Source organism: Didymella exigua, assembly GCF_010094145.1.
Source record: "Didymella exigua CBS 183.55 unplaced genomic scaffold M421scaffold_11, whole genome shotgun sequence".
In the NCBI taxonomy this organism is placed as follows: domain Eukaryota; kingdom Fungi; phylum Ascomycota; class Dothideomycetes; order Pleosporales; family Didymellaceae; genus Didymella; species Didymella exigua.
Window position 1 is genome coordinate 337,052 of NW_022984785.1, and position 16,336 is coordinate 353,387.

Below are 16,336 nucleotides of genomic sequence, written 5' to 3' on the forward strand. Positions count from 1 at the left end.
TGGTGTTTGGCGGCGTAAGAAAATAAAGTGGCTCAAGTGGCTTATGTGCAGTCGTGCATGAACGAGTTCTGCGGCCAGGGGTAGCCGGCCGACGCCCAGTCTGTGAAGTTCGGGTTTGCATACGCATCCGGATGGGCCTTGATGTACGAGGTGGTCTCATAACCTTCGGGATCGCAGGTTACGCTCTCCTCACCCTCTTCTTGATAGATGCGGATATAGTCGATGCGCATGACTGCGGGCAACATGGCTGCGATCTGGTTGAAGTCGATGGCTGCGAAACTATTGGACATGCCAAAGTTGGCGATGATGGACATGGGCTCCTCTGGAATGGTTCTAGTACCGATGTTGCCGGTGGGGCGAGTGGCTGCGGCCTTCATTGTCCAGGTCTTGTCGTCACCCACGTACCAGGTGATGAATCCGTCGTTTCCTCGCTTATATTCGAATGCGTACTTTTGGTACTGCTTGCCATCATACCAGTCGGTGTTCAAGTTCGTCAGACCGGAGATAGCCTGCTGGTAAGGTCCACCCTTGTAGGCGTTCATCATAGTGATCGTGTTGTCGTAGACCTCCAATTGTTCTGCTAAATATTAGAGGCGTTTAAAAGCTTAGTGTGCGAAGACGTACCGTAGTCAGGCATGTACCAAGTGTCAAAAGGTGCAGCTTGGAAGGATTGAGAGACCACACCCACAGCATTGCTCTCTCCAGGTCCCAAGAAGTGAACTGAGCCTTCAAGAGCATCGATTTCGGGAGCGCTGCGAGACTTGCCAGGGGTAGGATGGTCTTCGCCCTTGCATGTGCAGGCAGGGAGCCTCATGCCGGGAAGGTAGCTCAGACCATCATATGAGCTCTGATTGGGAGTAATACCAACGTCGCACTCGTCGTGGTAACTGTACGGCCACAGGCCTTCGGTTGAACCGAGGTATCCAGGCCGAGCCAGGTTGCCCATGGTCCAGAAACCAGGCCAGAAACCGCTGACGTCACCTTTGCCGGGTAATGAAATACTGGCCTCTAAATGACCTCCCTTGTAGCATAGCTTGTTCCATGACTGGACCATGCCGGATCGGTAATTGAGGCCGTGGTTCTTGAACAGATCGAACTTGAAATTCAGAGTACCATTCTCAGTATAAGCCGCATCGGGATCGTACCACTGTTGCCTATCAGTGCTGTTTCCAACTATCTCGACTTGAGATTGCTTACCTCCAGATCTTGTGTGGCACCGTACCAGATGTCCACAGCCTGGAAATATGGATCATCTCCGTCGTAGAAGGTACGCCCGTCGGTGTTGAATTCATCAGAGAAAACCAGCTTCTGCGTAGAGCCATCCGCCGATTTGCGAGTCATCGCAGACTGAGGTGTGTCAGGGTCGATCAGGCCCTTTCGCAGGTTTGTCAGAAGCGGCTCGTGCTCCTTGCCCTTGATGCATAGCGGGTTGTTTGTGCAGGGCCCGACTTCCTTCTCGGTCAACTTATCGACGAAGGTACTAGGTACTGTCAGTATTTGCGGGTATGGCGAGTCGCTCGACGTACAGGATAGGGTAACCAATGAACAAGAACAGCAGTCCAAGCATCATGATTCCAAGGCCGCCCAAGTTGATTATTCCTCTTCTTGTGAAGATGTCGCAATCCCGCTTATCCTTCTCGCCAGGCTCAGGATTGTGTAGTGCGTCGTCAGCCTCAACATCTTCCGGAAACAGCAGCAACCCAGAAGACGGGTGGATGTTGAACTTCTCGGACACTGTCTGTGTGTTGAGGTCTTCTTCGCTGCCTGCTCTCGATGGAGCCCGTGAGTCATCGAAAGGTGAGGCAAATGGCCCTCTCGACGACATGTCAGACTCCCAACTCGTGCGCCGCGAGGACATGACAGAGGGCGAGCGCAGCGGCGATTCATCTCTGAAGGGCTTCATCTTGGATTTCCGCGGTGGAAGTAAAAGGTCGCCGGACTCTGCAAGACCGACATTGGAATAGATGTTCGGTACATTGGTCGCTGATCGAAGGCCGGGGCTCGGTGCAGTGCCAGGTCGAAGAGGTGTGGTGAGTGACCGTATCGAGTTCGTTCGTGCTGTGTTCGGTCGCAATTGCGGCGGCGAGTTGTCGTCTGTTATTATGTCATGCGAGCCAGAGTTGAGTCGCAGATGCGGCGGATTCTCTCCTCGAGGGGACAGCGGCGCCGACATGGTCGAGAGCGTATGCGGTGAATGTGCTAAACGATCGTGTCCTATAGCTGCTATAGGGGTCCAAGAAAGGGCGAGCTGCGGCGACAAACGAGTGTTGTGGTCGGCTACGGATTACGTGCGCGGCATGCAACTGGAATGTCCAAGAAGGGAACGACGTGCGTAGCGTCCTGCAGGTGGATGTCAGGGCAACAGCAGCGCCAATGCGCGTAATTGAAGCCTCGTGGTGCGCGGTCCAAAGAGGAGGCAGAGGGGAAGCTGCTCGGTATCGTTGCTGGTGAGAAGCAGAGGGAAGAACGCCGCGAGGAGCAAGAATGCAATGCAGGCGCACGGGAAAGGGCGTCTTGCTCCTGAACCAGGTGGACGTCCAGGGTTGGCAGGTTAAGCCAGTTACGGCGCCAGGAACGAACTTCGCACAAACTACCACTACTCGCAGCAGCGTGCGCAGGGAAGGCTGCAGTAGGCGCAGAGGCGGTGGCGACGTCGAGTATCCTGGTGAGTACTTCGTGGAATACACAAACAAACAATGCAAGATACGCCGGTGTAGAGTATGAGCAACGGCGAAGTTGGTACGCAGAGATCATAAAGTGGCAAGCATGCCCTGCAGCCCAGAGATGAGGATCTCGAAGGGCGAACAAGGAGCCGAACAAGGAGTGGCCAATAACCCTTGACAGCTCCAGGCAGCTCGACAAGGCGCTTGCGGGAGGCGAATTATGGCACTATCCACGCCCGGGCTAAATCAACCAATTCAACAGCATGTTTCAACGGTCAATAGTACTCCCCCGTGCGAGACCTGGCGTAGTCGCCAATCAACAGACGGATTCAAACATTATGCCCGGCCTGGCAGATATTGCTATCATGCGCTCTCCATGGCCAGCCTTCCTTGCCCCTTTCGACGGGGATCGTGTCCATGTTCTTGTTAAGTCATCATGCGCCGGTTTCCATGTTTCTGCTGAAACATCGTTATATCGCTGCTCTTCACCGTGTCTTTGCCCGTAAACCTGTCGCACTGGACCGCAAACAGCGTCCTCATCAGCTGTTTCGCCGTATTGCTGGGTAAGAGTGCGTGTGGGCTGCAGCTAGCTCTACGATCTTCATTATTGAAAGTGACGCGTCGCACCACATATAATATTCCAGCGCAAAGCGTCATATCGTGTCTCCAAACATGTGCAGCTCTCCCACGTTGTAAGTCAGGATGTTACGAGTGCAGTGCGATAATCTCGTATTCACGTTCGACGCGCGTATCGCTGCTGCGGGAGCGGCTACGGATAACAGGGGATCGCCTTACAAAGCATTTTACTGATCCTACAGGCGTCTGGTAAGATTGCGAGGCTGAATCCTGTGGTCGAGGCTACAACAGAGCCTGTCTTACCAATAATGCGATGCATCAATACTATCACTTGCAAGAATGCTAAGACCTGCGAGCGGAAAAGGGGTATCGAAACTCTCGTGGCAGCCGCAGCTGCATGGCACGGGAAGGGCTGCGGGAAGATGCTGTTTTGAAGCGCCGTTCTGGAAGAATGACCAGCCGCGGCTAGTGGCTGATTGGCTGCTTCAGAATTGTCACCCCCAGCAAATGAGCGCTGTGCACCAAACTTTGGTGCGCGCAATGAAGCTGAGGGAGATTTGGATGGACATGTTTGAGAGTGAGTGAGAGTGGGACGTACCTGAGCACATGAAAATGACGTCATGGACGAGGCTCTCGTGTGCTGATACGAGAGTGGTCCACTGCGCAGGATCCACTGTGTGCCATGGGAAAAACTGTCAGCTGTGGATCAAGAGCGTTGTCTCCGAGCATGTCCTCGCCAGTTCTGTTTCGCAAACATTCGGCACCTGTACAAAGCGCATGCAGAGACACCATCCATACTTGTGCAAGGGCAGCTTCACGTGATTTCAGCTTTAATCAGCGAAAATGCAACATCCAAACTTCAAGACTCCTCCGTTATAGCTAGCGTCACGTAACAAAAAGAACAGACAAGCCACCAATGCCAGCCTCAAGTACTGTTGTCTCGTTTCAACCAAATCCATTACTTCCCGATCACTTGTGAGCCTTCTTTAGGGTAGCTACGACTCAACACTCAGTGCCTTCAATCCCACAAGCTTCCCTCCGTCCTTGTCGACAGATACAACATAGTACTCTGCCCTCGTACTATCAAGATCAACTCTGAAGACCTTGACCTCTCCATTGCCAGCCTTCTTGACCGCATTTAACACGTTCTTATACTGTGTCTCAAACCCATGCTCCTTGACCTCCTCAATCTTATCCTCACCCAGCAGCTTCTTCAGGTCATCTGTTCCTATGTCAGTGCGCCGCTCAACAAGAAAACTTTGTCTGCGCCTCAAGCTCCTGACATACATGCACCCCAATGCGCATATATTCCAGAGCCCTCAGCACAGCGTTTCCACTCACCAGCAGTTACACTGCCCCCCTCAAATTCCATCGCGACAGGTTCAAACGGCTCATCCGCATCGCTAACATAGTACTCCTCGATGCTCTCGAGCGCCTTGGGCACCGACGTATTCACGCTCTTCGTGCCGTAGCCCTTGCTCGAATCCTGCTGCTCGACAGGTGCAGCATCTTGGTTCGCTTTGTCGAGGAAGGCGGCGTAGTCTGCATCTGAAGACATGATACGCGTGTATGTGTGTGTGGTCAGGCGTAGAAGCGGGATGGGTGTGCTTGTGGCGCACGAGGAGGTGGTTGCCCGTGGGAGGTAGCAGGCAGTCGAGGGACGTGACAGGCTCGTGGCGCGTAGCGACGATGTAGCGTATCGCTTCGAAGTGCTTCTGAGAGGCGTGGGTAAAGGAAGAGCGCTTGCGACACGTCGAGGCAACTTGATCATGGTTTCGTGACGACCGATGACGCAACAAAGCTGAGGTGCATTTGCGAAGCGGGCGGAGCTCGTGAGAGCTGTCTGCCCCACCAAGATTCGCAACATAGTCACGTCGTTAACCAAGAACGCAGAAATTGAATAGAAAATCTTTGAAAATTCGTAAAGCTCATTCTGGACACTAAGTGGGAGAAAAAATAAATAAATACAGAGCCTAGGCTGCAACATCGCTTTTGCTGATCATACAAGCCTTCCTGCAGCCAGATGAGGGTATCTCCACCTGAACACCATCTACATCGCACTATACCAAGCTTAAGATTCGAATCAAAGGAGAAAACGAGTGACGAAAATTATATACGCAGCTCTAGATCGAAGTCATCTATCACCGACAGTACCTTCGAAAGCTCTTACTATCGAAAAGCACAGTAATCGAGGACACAGGAGCTGTACTCCTTGTATACTACACGTGAGAATTCTAGGGCAAGACAGGCCTTTCAGATTGAAGGCTAGAACTGCATTCGCGGAAGCGTAGAGTATGGTGACTATGGGCTCTCTTTAGGACTTCTGCTCGGGGACAGGGGTGGCCGAGGGAGGTACCCCGTTGGTGGGTGCAGTGCGAGGGCTGTTGCGCTCAGACTTGGTCCCATTCGCCTTTGGCTCGTCTCCTTCATCATCATAGTTTTCGTCAACGTCGACGTGGCGAGCGGCTGGCTCGTGGTGCTCAGGACGGGGCGTCTCCTTCGCAGGTGCTGGTGTCTCCGACATGCGAGGAAGCGGCGTCTGTGCTTGAGGGGCTCCAATTGGTGCCAACGAGGGCGGATGGTGAGCAGCCTCCGAAGGGTGGTAGCCATCATTGAAGCGTCGAGCATCAGGAGCGGCCTGAGGACTCTGGCGTGCGACCTGCGGCGACGTTACGTGATGTGGAGGCGAAGGACGGCGACTGTGAGGCTCTTCGAGCTTCTGGCGCTTCTCATCATTGTTCTGCAGCTTCGGGCTCTCTTCCCACTCCCTGTGGCGCTTCGGTGGAGCAGTGGGTGGGCGATCCTCACGATCTCGTGCGGCTGCCTCTGCAGCTGCGAGAGCCGCCGCTGGCGCAGGTGCACCACTTGCGATGCCACCACTGGCGGAGGGATCAGCGTGATGCTGGGTCTGGTAGGGACCCTGGTACCCATTTCGTGGAGAGCCAGTGCGGTTCTCGACAATGGGTCGCACCTCTGGCGGTGGGCTACCAGGACGTCCACCGTAAGGAGGGAGAGGTCCAGGGGTTGTCTGACCAGGTGGTCCGGCCATTCCAGCAGGTGGCGGTGGTGGGGGCGGCGGAACACTGCCAGAGCCAGCATGTAGACCGTAGTTGGGGTTAGAGATACGGTTTGGCTGCTGGGATTGCTGGGGTTGCTGAGGCTGCTGCGCCTGGTGGGGAGGAGGCGGTGGCTGCTGCGCCTGAGCAGGCTGGGGTGTAAGCTGTGGTGGCTGAGGGTGGTATGGGCTGGGAGCCACATGATGCGTTTTTGGCGAGGGTGACATGCCACGGCGAAGAGATCCTGGACCTGGAGGAGGTGGTCCAGTCGGGCCGGATGGTCCAGGGCCGTTGGTGGGAGGTCGAGGAGGCTCACCATAAGACCTCGGAGGCTCTTGGCGTGGGCTCGCTGGACGCTGGGTGGCATGCTGAGTTGGTGGGCGAACGCCTTCACGCTGCTCGTAAGGGTTGAGAGATTGAGGTGGCAAACCCGGATCCCTAATCTGAGCCAGCGGACGATCCCAACCCGCGGTTCCAAGTGCTGGTGGAGCAGGGCCCTGAGGCGGCTGCGCAGGCTGAGAGCCCCACTGAGGAGCAGCAGGTCCGTGAACGGAGGCAGGCTGGTAAGCCTGCGGGTGAACGTCTTGCGGGACGGGAGCGTTGCCTTGGTTGGGAGCACCGGCCGATCCCTGGCCATTTTGAAGAAGCTGAAGACGGGCCTTGATGTGAACATTTGAAGGATCAAGGTCAGCCGCACGCTGATAAGCGTCAAGCGCATCGGCTGTCTGGTTGTTGCAGGACTCGTAGAGTGTGCCGAGATCGTACCAGACTTCCGAAATGTTGGGGTTAAGTCTTATGGCACGCGAGTATGCATCGAGCGCATCACGATACTGGTTGATCTGATAGTACAGCACACCAATGCTGCACCAGAAGGTAGGGTTGCGTCCGTCACGGTAGACAGCTTGCTGGTAAGCCTCATACGCCTTGGGGTACTTCTGCTGGGACATGTAGCAGCGACCCAGGAGATACCAGCTCTGTGCATCGGTTTGATCGGAAGCAACGGACTTCTCCAGATACTCGATAGCCTGCTCCTGGCTAGCATAGTTAGTGCTTTGCTGGTGATGCAGCCATCCCAACTGTTGGAGGACCTTGGCGTGATTGGGGTCGCGCTCGAGCACGCGACGGTAGGCACCCTTTGCGGCTTCGAACTCCTTCTGCTGCTCGTATACGTGGCCGATTTGGAACCAGATGTCCTCTTCAGTTAGAGGGCGAGGAGGGTTGGTAACGATGTACTTAAAGCACTAGAGCCATGTCAGAATTGAACATGCGTTTCTTTGCTTATACTTACGTCCAAACTCTGGTTGAACTTTTGCTGCTGCTTGTATATTATGCCAAGGCGGAAGTAGATCTCGTTTGCCTTCTCAAAATTGGGCTCCATTCGCATAACCTGCGAGAAAGCCTCTTCGGCATGCTCCAGAGAGCCATAGCGATCGTACAAGATGCCAATGCCGTACCAGAGTTTAGGTTCCTACGCAAGTATTAATCAGCTGTAATCGAGTTGCATCTACATGCGACGAACTTTTGGATCAGACAGGTGATAGAGCGCCTGTTGGTAAGCAGAGTAGGCCTGCTGCAGGTCGTCCATCATGAGGTAGCAGTGACCAAGGCTACCCCAGACGTCGCCATTGTTGTTGTCGACCTTGAGGATTGTGCGCAAATACTCCACAGCTTGCGGAAATGCGTCCTTGGTACGCAAGATGCACGCGATACCTTGCATGGCTGGCACAGACCACTGGTTGTACTTGAGCGCAAGCTGGTAGCACTCCATGGCGCTGTCAAAGTCTTGCATCTGTTCTGATAGGGAGCCTGCAAGATGTTAGTCAAGGTCAGACACTGCAATGCGTGCTCGCGTACCCATCTGCGTCCAGACGGCCTCGGTCAATTGGCCCAAATACTGCGACGGGGTCTTTGGCTGGTTGACGTGAAGCGGGTGACCGTTCACTTGCGCATGCGCTGGATGCGGCCCGGCATGGTGCGGTGGGATGCCCGCAGTAGGCGACGGCTGCTGGTGGCTCGCCATGAAGATGGTGTCTGAAGGAGAGCGCCAGCAGGAGAGGGCTATGTCAACGCGCTATGCGGCAGCGAGGAGAAGCAGGCAATGCGCCAGCGAGGGATGATGCGGCCCTATGTCTATGCGTCAGGACATATCGTGGGGTGAAGTGTGGAGATGGAGTGATGCGTACCGTGATTGCTTCTTCGCAAGGGACCGCGTGGGCGAACGAGTCGCGTATCGAAGAGGCTGTCGCGGAGAACGACAGGAAGGCGCGGAGAGGGCAGGCCAATCAGATATATTATCAGCGAGCAACCCAGATGCACACGAGAGGGACGGATGCACTCGTGATGGACAATGAGCGGCGTTGAGATGAATGGTGGGTACGCGCCGTATGCTCACTGTGGCCGAGAGAACGTGAGGAAGCTGGAAGCCAGAGGAGGGCAAGAAGAACGGGAGCAGTCGCGGCCAACGCTCTTTCCTGTGGGATAGGGTTGCAATCCATGCGCTAAACCTAGTTAAGAGCTAGATCCACAAGTCCACATCGTGCATGGCGCTTGGACTGAGCGGGCTTATCCCTGCCCATGTGCCGTGTGGCTTTGCGTAGCTGGCTTGTGAGTTATGGCCCCATATCATCATCCTCGGTAGACCTTTTGAACGCTCTCCATCTTTTGGACTCAAGCTCAAAGGTACATCACTGACCCATCCTAAGTTCGCATAATCAGCATAGACATTCCACTAAAGCATGGATGCATCTGCCAGCTGATCCTTGCTACGTGGTGCAAGCCACTACCGGGTACATGTGCGCAAATTGCACCTGTCCGCCAGAACGACGCCGCCACCACCCCGCTGCGCGCCTGGGGACCGTGTTTGCGGGTACGCCGGAGGCTGTCCTATTACGATCCTATGGACGTTGACCACCGCGATGCCCTTCCCTCAGCGATGCTGCGACCTTCAATCTAAGCGCTGACTGGCCAAGCAGCGCGCTGAAACAAATACCGCGAGATTTGACGCCGACGCTCTGAGCCATTCCTTTAAACTCTATCTTGTTTGGCGCAGGTATGTCACTGGAACGAAGATGACGATTCGGCACCGTTCGTCCCATGTTCGTGTCGGCGCTCCACCTCTCGGTTATGAAGGCGAGGAGCCTGGACCTTCCGCCTCATCCAGAAAGGACAGATTTAAGCTCTGCACCACCCACCGTCCATGCGCCATTGATGAAACTATGTTCCTGAACTGACAGCACGATTTTGCGTGAAGTGTGGCGGCTGATTAATCTAGCGGTGCGATGGTCTATATTGGCGTTTAGGGCCCTGGAGGTCTTCACAACATGGCTTCAGCACACTCTCAGTCACGGAACATTTCATCTCGATTCTAGTAACATTCCTCCGTTGCGCAGGCACCGTTGACCCTGCCTCGGCTCCGTTCTTCCAAAATGGAGGCGCTTTTGACGGACACCTTCCCAGCCACCTGCTCTGTGCTCGGCACATTACGAGATGCTCAGTTCCACCACCAACTTCACTACAGCTACCCGTCGCTCTATCTCTACAAACGATAAGTCGAAGGATCGTGACGAGATTGCGTTCTGCAATTACTGCCCTGATCTCACGGCGCTGCGGTGCTTACGCCTTGCAGGAGCAGCCGGCACGCCGCAGGAGCACAAGGGAGGTTGCACCGGTTCTGCCGCCTGCGCACGAGGAGCCGGGACATGATGGGCGATGGCTGATCTTTCTCCACACAGCCCAGCCGGGCACAGTAAAGCTTCGGTCGTCAATTTTAGGGCCCTTGGCGGCGCGCGCCAGGGTGTGACGCAGTCCCCGCCGGCAGAGACTCGTGTTACCACACACCCACCCTGACCATAACATCCCGTCATTTGCTGCATGAGCGTGCAGCCGCGACTCTGTGTTACCCACGCTTGCCCCAACGTTCCTGGCTTTTGGTGAGCGCATTCGGCCAGTCGAACCACGGTCGCCCACAGCTACACTAAGCCACCCTGGCTCACCGTAACCGGGAACGTGATGAGCGACACATCTGTCGATGCCGCATCGGGCGATAGCTTGAGCATGCGGCGCTTTACCGAGAAGGGGGGGCACCGCCGCTAGAATGCCACAAAAACACTGGGCGCGCCTTGGGCCCTTTTTCCCACGCGAGTGGGCTGGTCCTCCGCCACATCACCGAAGTGGAGCCAGGGGTCTGCGCGTCATCGGCAAGGTAACCGCAAAGGGTCGCTTGGACATGTTAAGGGAGGTCGTTGACCATGGGCCAACGAAGATAAATGACGCTGAAACATCCAAAGTCGCCAAATGTCGTTCAACTCAATGCTAGCAACGATTCAGGCTCGTTCGGGGTTAAGCTTTCGATTCAGGGCCGGTGCCGAGGGACCCGTCAACGGCATCGTGCATTGGGCCGAAACACACACCACCAAACCGCTCTCGTTGCCTTCCCATCTAGGCAACCATACAGAGACAAAGGGATTGGACATGACTACTTGTCTTCTAAACGTTGAGATATGGCCCATAGCGATGAATCCAATTTGAATCGATATAATTTTCAGCGGATGACCCTGCTGCACGCTGTTTACAACACCTGAACCCTGGAGCGTATCATGGAAGATCGACAGAACACCAGGCTTCTTGTTTACCACCAATATTTACATTCCGTGACATGAGCATGCCCCGGCCGTGTGTTGTAGACTCTCGCGTTGCAGGTGAAGTCGACTACAACACATAAAGATTTGTTGTCTCCAGAGGTTTGAACTATCGCAGAAGGTGCATGAAGAAACTTTAATGGCTTCCCATCATTTAGAGTGAGCAGGGCTTACAGCCAACTTCTTCTGCTATCTGAAAGGCAAAACACAAAGGAGTCACAACACAAAACACATGCCAGATCCGACGTGTCTGACAGCTCAGCCTTGTCTTGGCGCAATCTCTGAGCGTGGCTGAACAGCGGCAGTCTCATAACCTGGGCATTCCTTCATCAGCAAGGTCGCAAGGTGTGGCGGCGCTACATCATCCTCTGCAGCCCCCAGGCAAGCGCGCAGACCAAGCATCCAGCGGTGTTTTAGGCTGTCATACCACCCTAGTGTTATGTTGCAAGCCATGGGCCTCAGCACACATGCACACCGGTCAACGACCTCCTATGGCTTTTCAGCACTTTGGCGAGCCAGAAACGCACCCTCGCTTCGAATGCGTAATCCTATATGAGAATCAATGCGGTGACACAACACCTCAGTGCTTGTGCTGACAAGCCTAGCAACATGCCGTGCTCCGGGGAGCGCCATATTCGCTTGCAATATATGCAGTGGCCGTTTCGTCTGCAGCTATGCGTCGAGGCTCGTTTGCCTATCCGCGACTTTTCCGAACCCGCCTGCATGCTGCTACTGCGGCCGATCGGGCCCCGCGTGGAGACGGATGTATCGTCAAAAGCGCCGTTGGCTGACAAGTTGCGCATGACAACCAGACAAGGTGCAACAGCGGCATCACAAAGCTTCGTAGCTTGATCAGCGCCTGCTTACGCGGCACCTTAACTCCCAAAGTTTGTGTTCGTATTTCGGGGCTGTCCCTTAACCGATCGGCATGCATATGGTCGCCAGAAGGTAACTCGGCGGTCGTGCTGCGAGGAACGGGAGGCCGCATCTGCATGGTGCCAGCTGCATTCCCGATCTTCCCCGCCCTTGCCTGGCATCCTGGTGGCTGCACAACTGCCCGTCTGTCCACCACCAACGCCAAAAAAAACTTTATCAAGACTCTAGCTGATTGGCTGTAACTTCTAGTGCACAAGGTAAGCCTTCCTGGTCAACGCTTCCAGCGGAAACGCGCGGGCGGTGGCGGGGTCGGGCAGGATCTCGGTACGATCGTCACGGTTGAGGATGCGACAAAAGGGCGTGTTAGCTGGCTGAGACATTTGCAAGGTGTATCGTTGACGAGGAAGAAGCAAATATGATGCTGGGCTCTCCCGTGTGACTTATTTCCTTTCGTTCTGTTGTTGCTTTCCCGATGCAGAATTTCAAGGTGCCCGCACGTCAGATGTACATGCACCACAGGCTGAACAGGCTGAACAGGCTGATAGAAAGTGTGCGTCAGACCTTGCACATCAACCTGGGTATTTTCCTGAGATTTACTTCGTGCCGTCGTCAGGACCCCTCTTGTAACCTCATCGTGTACAGCATTGCTATCCCGATGGTTTATCGAGGTATCGTGGCTGAGTGCGCTCGGTTCTAGGGCTGGAGCATCGGTGGTGGGGTACTTGCCCTCATCAGAAGCGTAAGAGACCACGGTCTCTCAAATATCTAATTCTCAGAACTCTAGATTGAGATAACCTCTTCATTACTTGATACACATTGAGATTTGTCTGCCGTGAGTTCCTGATCACCATGTTCTGCGAGGTGGGCAGAGTAATTGGTCTTTCTGAAGATGAAGAAGCCGAGTCCATCTCGGGCTGGAAGACAAAGGTGAAGACGCAACAGCAGATTCATGTCAGTGTTCGAGAGTCCATGTCTTTGGGTTGTTTCATTTGCATGTAGCCATAGGATGGGCCTTCCAAACGAAGATCAAAGTGCTGTACTGCTCGAGACTTACCACTAGCTGTATTTGTACATATGAGCACACACAAGCTCTGCAGGAGTATAACTCTGCGTTCTATGGATACTCTAAGTAACATGGGCCCCATCATGCAGAAATTCGTGTTGTGCTATGTCATTGCGTATAGTTATGCCTGTATTTTCGATCAGTCTTTCCTCTTCCGGCAAAAAGCACAATACCTCGTTCTTCGGATGCCCTTACGGCCCCGGATGAGCACCATGTCCACGATCATCGTGCCTTGAACACACCGAAGGCATTCACTCTTCAGTTGCCGGCTTATCGCTGTCTGACATAAGTTCTGTTGGCTACAAGATATTTTAATCGACCATAACTGGGTCTTAGAGCCGTCGCACCGCTGTCATAGCTGCCTGTTCGCCATGAAGAAACTATGCAGTTTACCTGATCATCAGTAAGATTATTAGCTACAGTACCAGCACTATCAAAGCCTGGTTACATGATACTTGAGGTTTAGTCAAAGATGTGCGACATAAAAGTGCTCGCAAATGCAAGAAGCCCGCAGAATTTCGTCATGCCAGTCGCCTGGTCTTAAAGGTGATCTTCTACATGAAAAGAAAGAGCTTGCGGCACCTAAAGCCTCACGTGTGGCTCAAGATGCCTCATTTATGGCCCTGAATGCCTTACTTGCGGCCATCGTCATGCAATACAGCTCGGGCGTCAAGACTGGGGAGAATTGTGTCGTTTGCCAGCTGATCAAGACATCACCGCCGCACTTAGAGCGATAAGCTATCGTCCCAGATGTAGCCAATCAGGATGATCTTTCATTGTTTGGAGGCTCGTGTATATCATGTGATGTAGAAGGCACTGCCCGCTCGAAGATCAGCCACGAAACCTACAAAAGCCACCGCCCACACCGAAGCCGTCGGGCCCACCAAGCGACAAGAAGTCCATGTAAAAGGAGAACTTGGGTGAAGCGACGGATTTAGAGAAGAGGCTCAGCCTAACGAGTTTTCAAGCGAAGAACAACCTATCTCGGTCAGGGCTACTGGTAGCAGCAGCCACACTTGATGGAGAAGACTACACTATTGCAGCTGCTTTGCAACAGAAGAAGAAGCAGGAGTAAACTCGAAGGATAACATGACGATATACGGAAATGCAAGCGTGCGAGCTACCTGCGTGGCGTATACGGATATGTGCAACAAAATCTTCCTCTTCGATCTCATCTCGACAAGTCCAACAGAACTCGCCATGACCTTCCCAAATCTGGCGCTGGACGATCGATTAATCTCAGCTCCACCGTAGACCAGAAACGGACAGAGAGTGGTGAAGCCTCCGTGCAAAGGCCAACGGTGTAAATAATGATATCGACTAACCCTTCGGTCTTTGCCCATGCCATTGCACCTGTAATGCTGATCACTGTATTTGTCAATGACCATCTCTAAGTGTTGATGTAATGAAGGCTTACACATAGAACCCCGCTCTCGTGTCAACATATAGTGGGATAGTGCTCGAGAAATTGCGCCTTCTTGTCGTCTTCACGAAGATAGAGGCGATTACCTTGTCTCCACACTCCGAATGCAACACAGTACAACGATCTGAGTCGGATAATTAGCAATTTCCTGTTAACCCGGACAGCGTCAAACGGAATTTGATTTCAACTCAACTTCGAGGAAGTATCTTCTGCTTACCGGTCTACCTCTGATTGGAGCCGGTGAGCTGAAGATCTGCATATCTAGGTCCGTTACCTGAAGTCAGCAAGTGGAGAGTTGGATCCGATATGGGTCTGTTGGAGTGACACCGCGAGTGCGGTCACATCGTCAAAGGGAGTAGGACAGGAGGCGGGAGCGGTATTGGGCACTTCGACTGGACCCGGCGACTGGCCACGCACACTCAGTTATGTAGGCTCGCTCCGTTTCAGGCGCTACTATATGCGCGGCTCAAAGAGCGGCAGACGTGCTTGTTGCTGGAAATGATGATTGATGTGGTCGCGGAACTCATGCGGTGGTAGCTTCCCTGTGCACGCGACACAGAACAATCGAGCTTGAGGTGAGATTTGTCCCGCAGGCGTCAGCCCAGTCAGGTGTCGTGCCATATATCCCTTGTGGTTCTCATCTGGCATTATGTTGCTGATACGCGACCCAGGTGTCGCGTACTCGATCATCAGTGTGACGATGTCTGCAGGTGGAATTCCGGACGCATGAACTCTGGCAGCACTGATTATGATTCCTGCATTTCAACGTTAGGTGTAGACGTGCAAGGGAGACGATTACTCTTGGCTCCACCAATAGTTTGACTTTCTGAGTGAGTGAGAGACAATTGGAGGAAGTCAGCTTTGATACGGGAATCATCTGCGACAAAGCAAAACTTCTAAAGGCTACAGGAAAGTCTTGACTACATTCCCGGGTAAATTTTAGTATTTCCCGAATGCATTATTCCAAGATGGTGCTTAGGGTAGCACCATTCCATTGGAAACATGGGGAGGTACCCACCCATTATCTGGCAGACTCCTGCAGCCTGATACAAGCTCTGATGGCTACATTGATCTTTGGGGTTGGTGCACAAAGTCGAAGATGCACTCATATCATAAAGTCTCCGCAACCATCAAGGGTCTAGAGATCTCATCTCTCTTCTCCTCGCTCGCCACCACCTCGACAATGGTAAGTGCAAACAACATCGCTGTGCCAGGTCTGTGCGTCACCAGCAGAAATTATAGTGCAGCTCCCGGCAAAAGCGAAATTGGACAATCTTACCCTCTCGAAGTGATGACCTTCCTGTCCACTTAACCCTCTCCTCACTATACTCCCACCACTTCCCCGTGACATCCTCCCTTACACTCGGATGACTCATCACTCTCGACTTCTCCGTCGCTTTGCTGTCCGTCTTGCTACTCGGAGCTAGGTTCTGCTGGGGCGGTAACGGAGTATATGTGGACAAAGTCAGGGGCGATGTGGATGTTTCGCGTCATGCTGTTGTGCACTTGGTGAGCCGGAAGCTCAATAGTGAGGGTTGAGGGAAAGGATGAATAGGCGTACTGTGCGTAGTTGTCGTTCTTGAGATTGACGCCGGCGGACTGAACTTCGAAGCCGGCGCGAGTGAGCACTGTCTGATGTCAATTCCTTACCCTCATGATGGTGTTGAGGTGAGCTTGATACCATCGTACGGAGTGACGAATTCGATCTCCTCCGAGCCATTGACATTGCGACTGTGCGCAGTTGGTGTTTGCCAAGACCGGTGCTGTGTTGTTACCTCACTGCAGCAGTTGCAACCGCGACCTATGACGTAGCGGGCTCGACGTCGGGAAAGTACGCCAAGACAGGGTCGAGAGAGAGAGGAAGCGAAACGTTGCGGCTTGCGGGACGTTTGACTTGCTTCCGATTTGCTGTTCAAGTCACGGAAGGCTCGAGCTTTTTTGCCAGTCTTTTATTGCGGTAGGACGCGTTTGCGTGTCGACGAAGTCGTGAGGAGCGTATGCTGTCAAGTCATTAAGCAGACAGGTGCAAAGAAAGTGGAAGG

The 16,336-nt window shown here is 53.7% G+C and overlaps 3 protein-coding genes and 1 pseudogene across 4 annotated transcripts; all 4 read right to left on the bottom strand.

The window, feature by feature from the left end:
* Positions 1-41: 41 nt before the first annotated feature.
* M421DRAFT_60799 (glycoside hydrolase family 16 protein) lies at positions 42-2,173 on the bottom strand (the record flags this gene model as incomplete). The annotated part of the gene is made up of 4 exons (XM_033595821.1): positions 42-580; positions 625-1,147; positions 1,198-1,480; positions 1,527-2,173. The coding sequence occupies 4 exons, from the start codon at positions 2,171-2,173 to the stop codon at positions 42-44; spliced, it is 1,992 nt and encodes a 663-aa protein (XP_033449527.1).
* Positions 2,174-4,234: 2,061 nt separating this feature from the next.
* Positions 4,235-4,797, bottom strand: M421DRAFT_100408 (uncharacterized protein; the record flags this gene model as incomplete). The annotated part of the gene is made up of 2 exons (XM_033586510.1): positions 4,235-4,461; positions 4,581-4,797. The coding sequence occupies 2 exons, from the start codon at positions 4,795-4,797 to the stop codon at positions 4,235-4,237; spliced, it is 444 nt and encodes a 147-aa protein (XP_033449528.1).
* Positions 4,798-5,553: 756 nt separating this feature from the next.
* On the bottom strand, positions 5,554-8,315 carry M421DRAFT_100409 (TPR-like protein; the record flags this gene model as incomplete). Its single annotated transcript, XM_033586511.1, has 4 exons — positions 5,554-7,536; positions 7,584-7,763; positions 7,815-8,101; positions 8,150-8,315. 4 exons carry the CDS (start codon positions 8,313-8,315, stop codon positions 5,554-5,556), a joined length of 2,616 nt encoding a protein of 871 aa, XP_033449529.1.
* Positions 8,316-15,407: 7,092 nt separating this feature from the next.
* M421DRAFT_390122 lies at positions 15,408-16,185 on the bottom strand (annotated as a pseudogene; the record flags this gene model as incomplete). The annotated part of the gene is made up of 4 exons: positions 15,408-15,510; positions 15,574-15,789; positions 15,856-15,922; positions 15,976-16,185. Coding segments are annotated over 3 exons (359 nt in total), but the record flags the coding sequence as incomplete, so codon positions are not given.
* Positions 16,186-16,336: the final 151 nt, after the last annotated feature.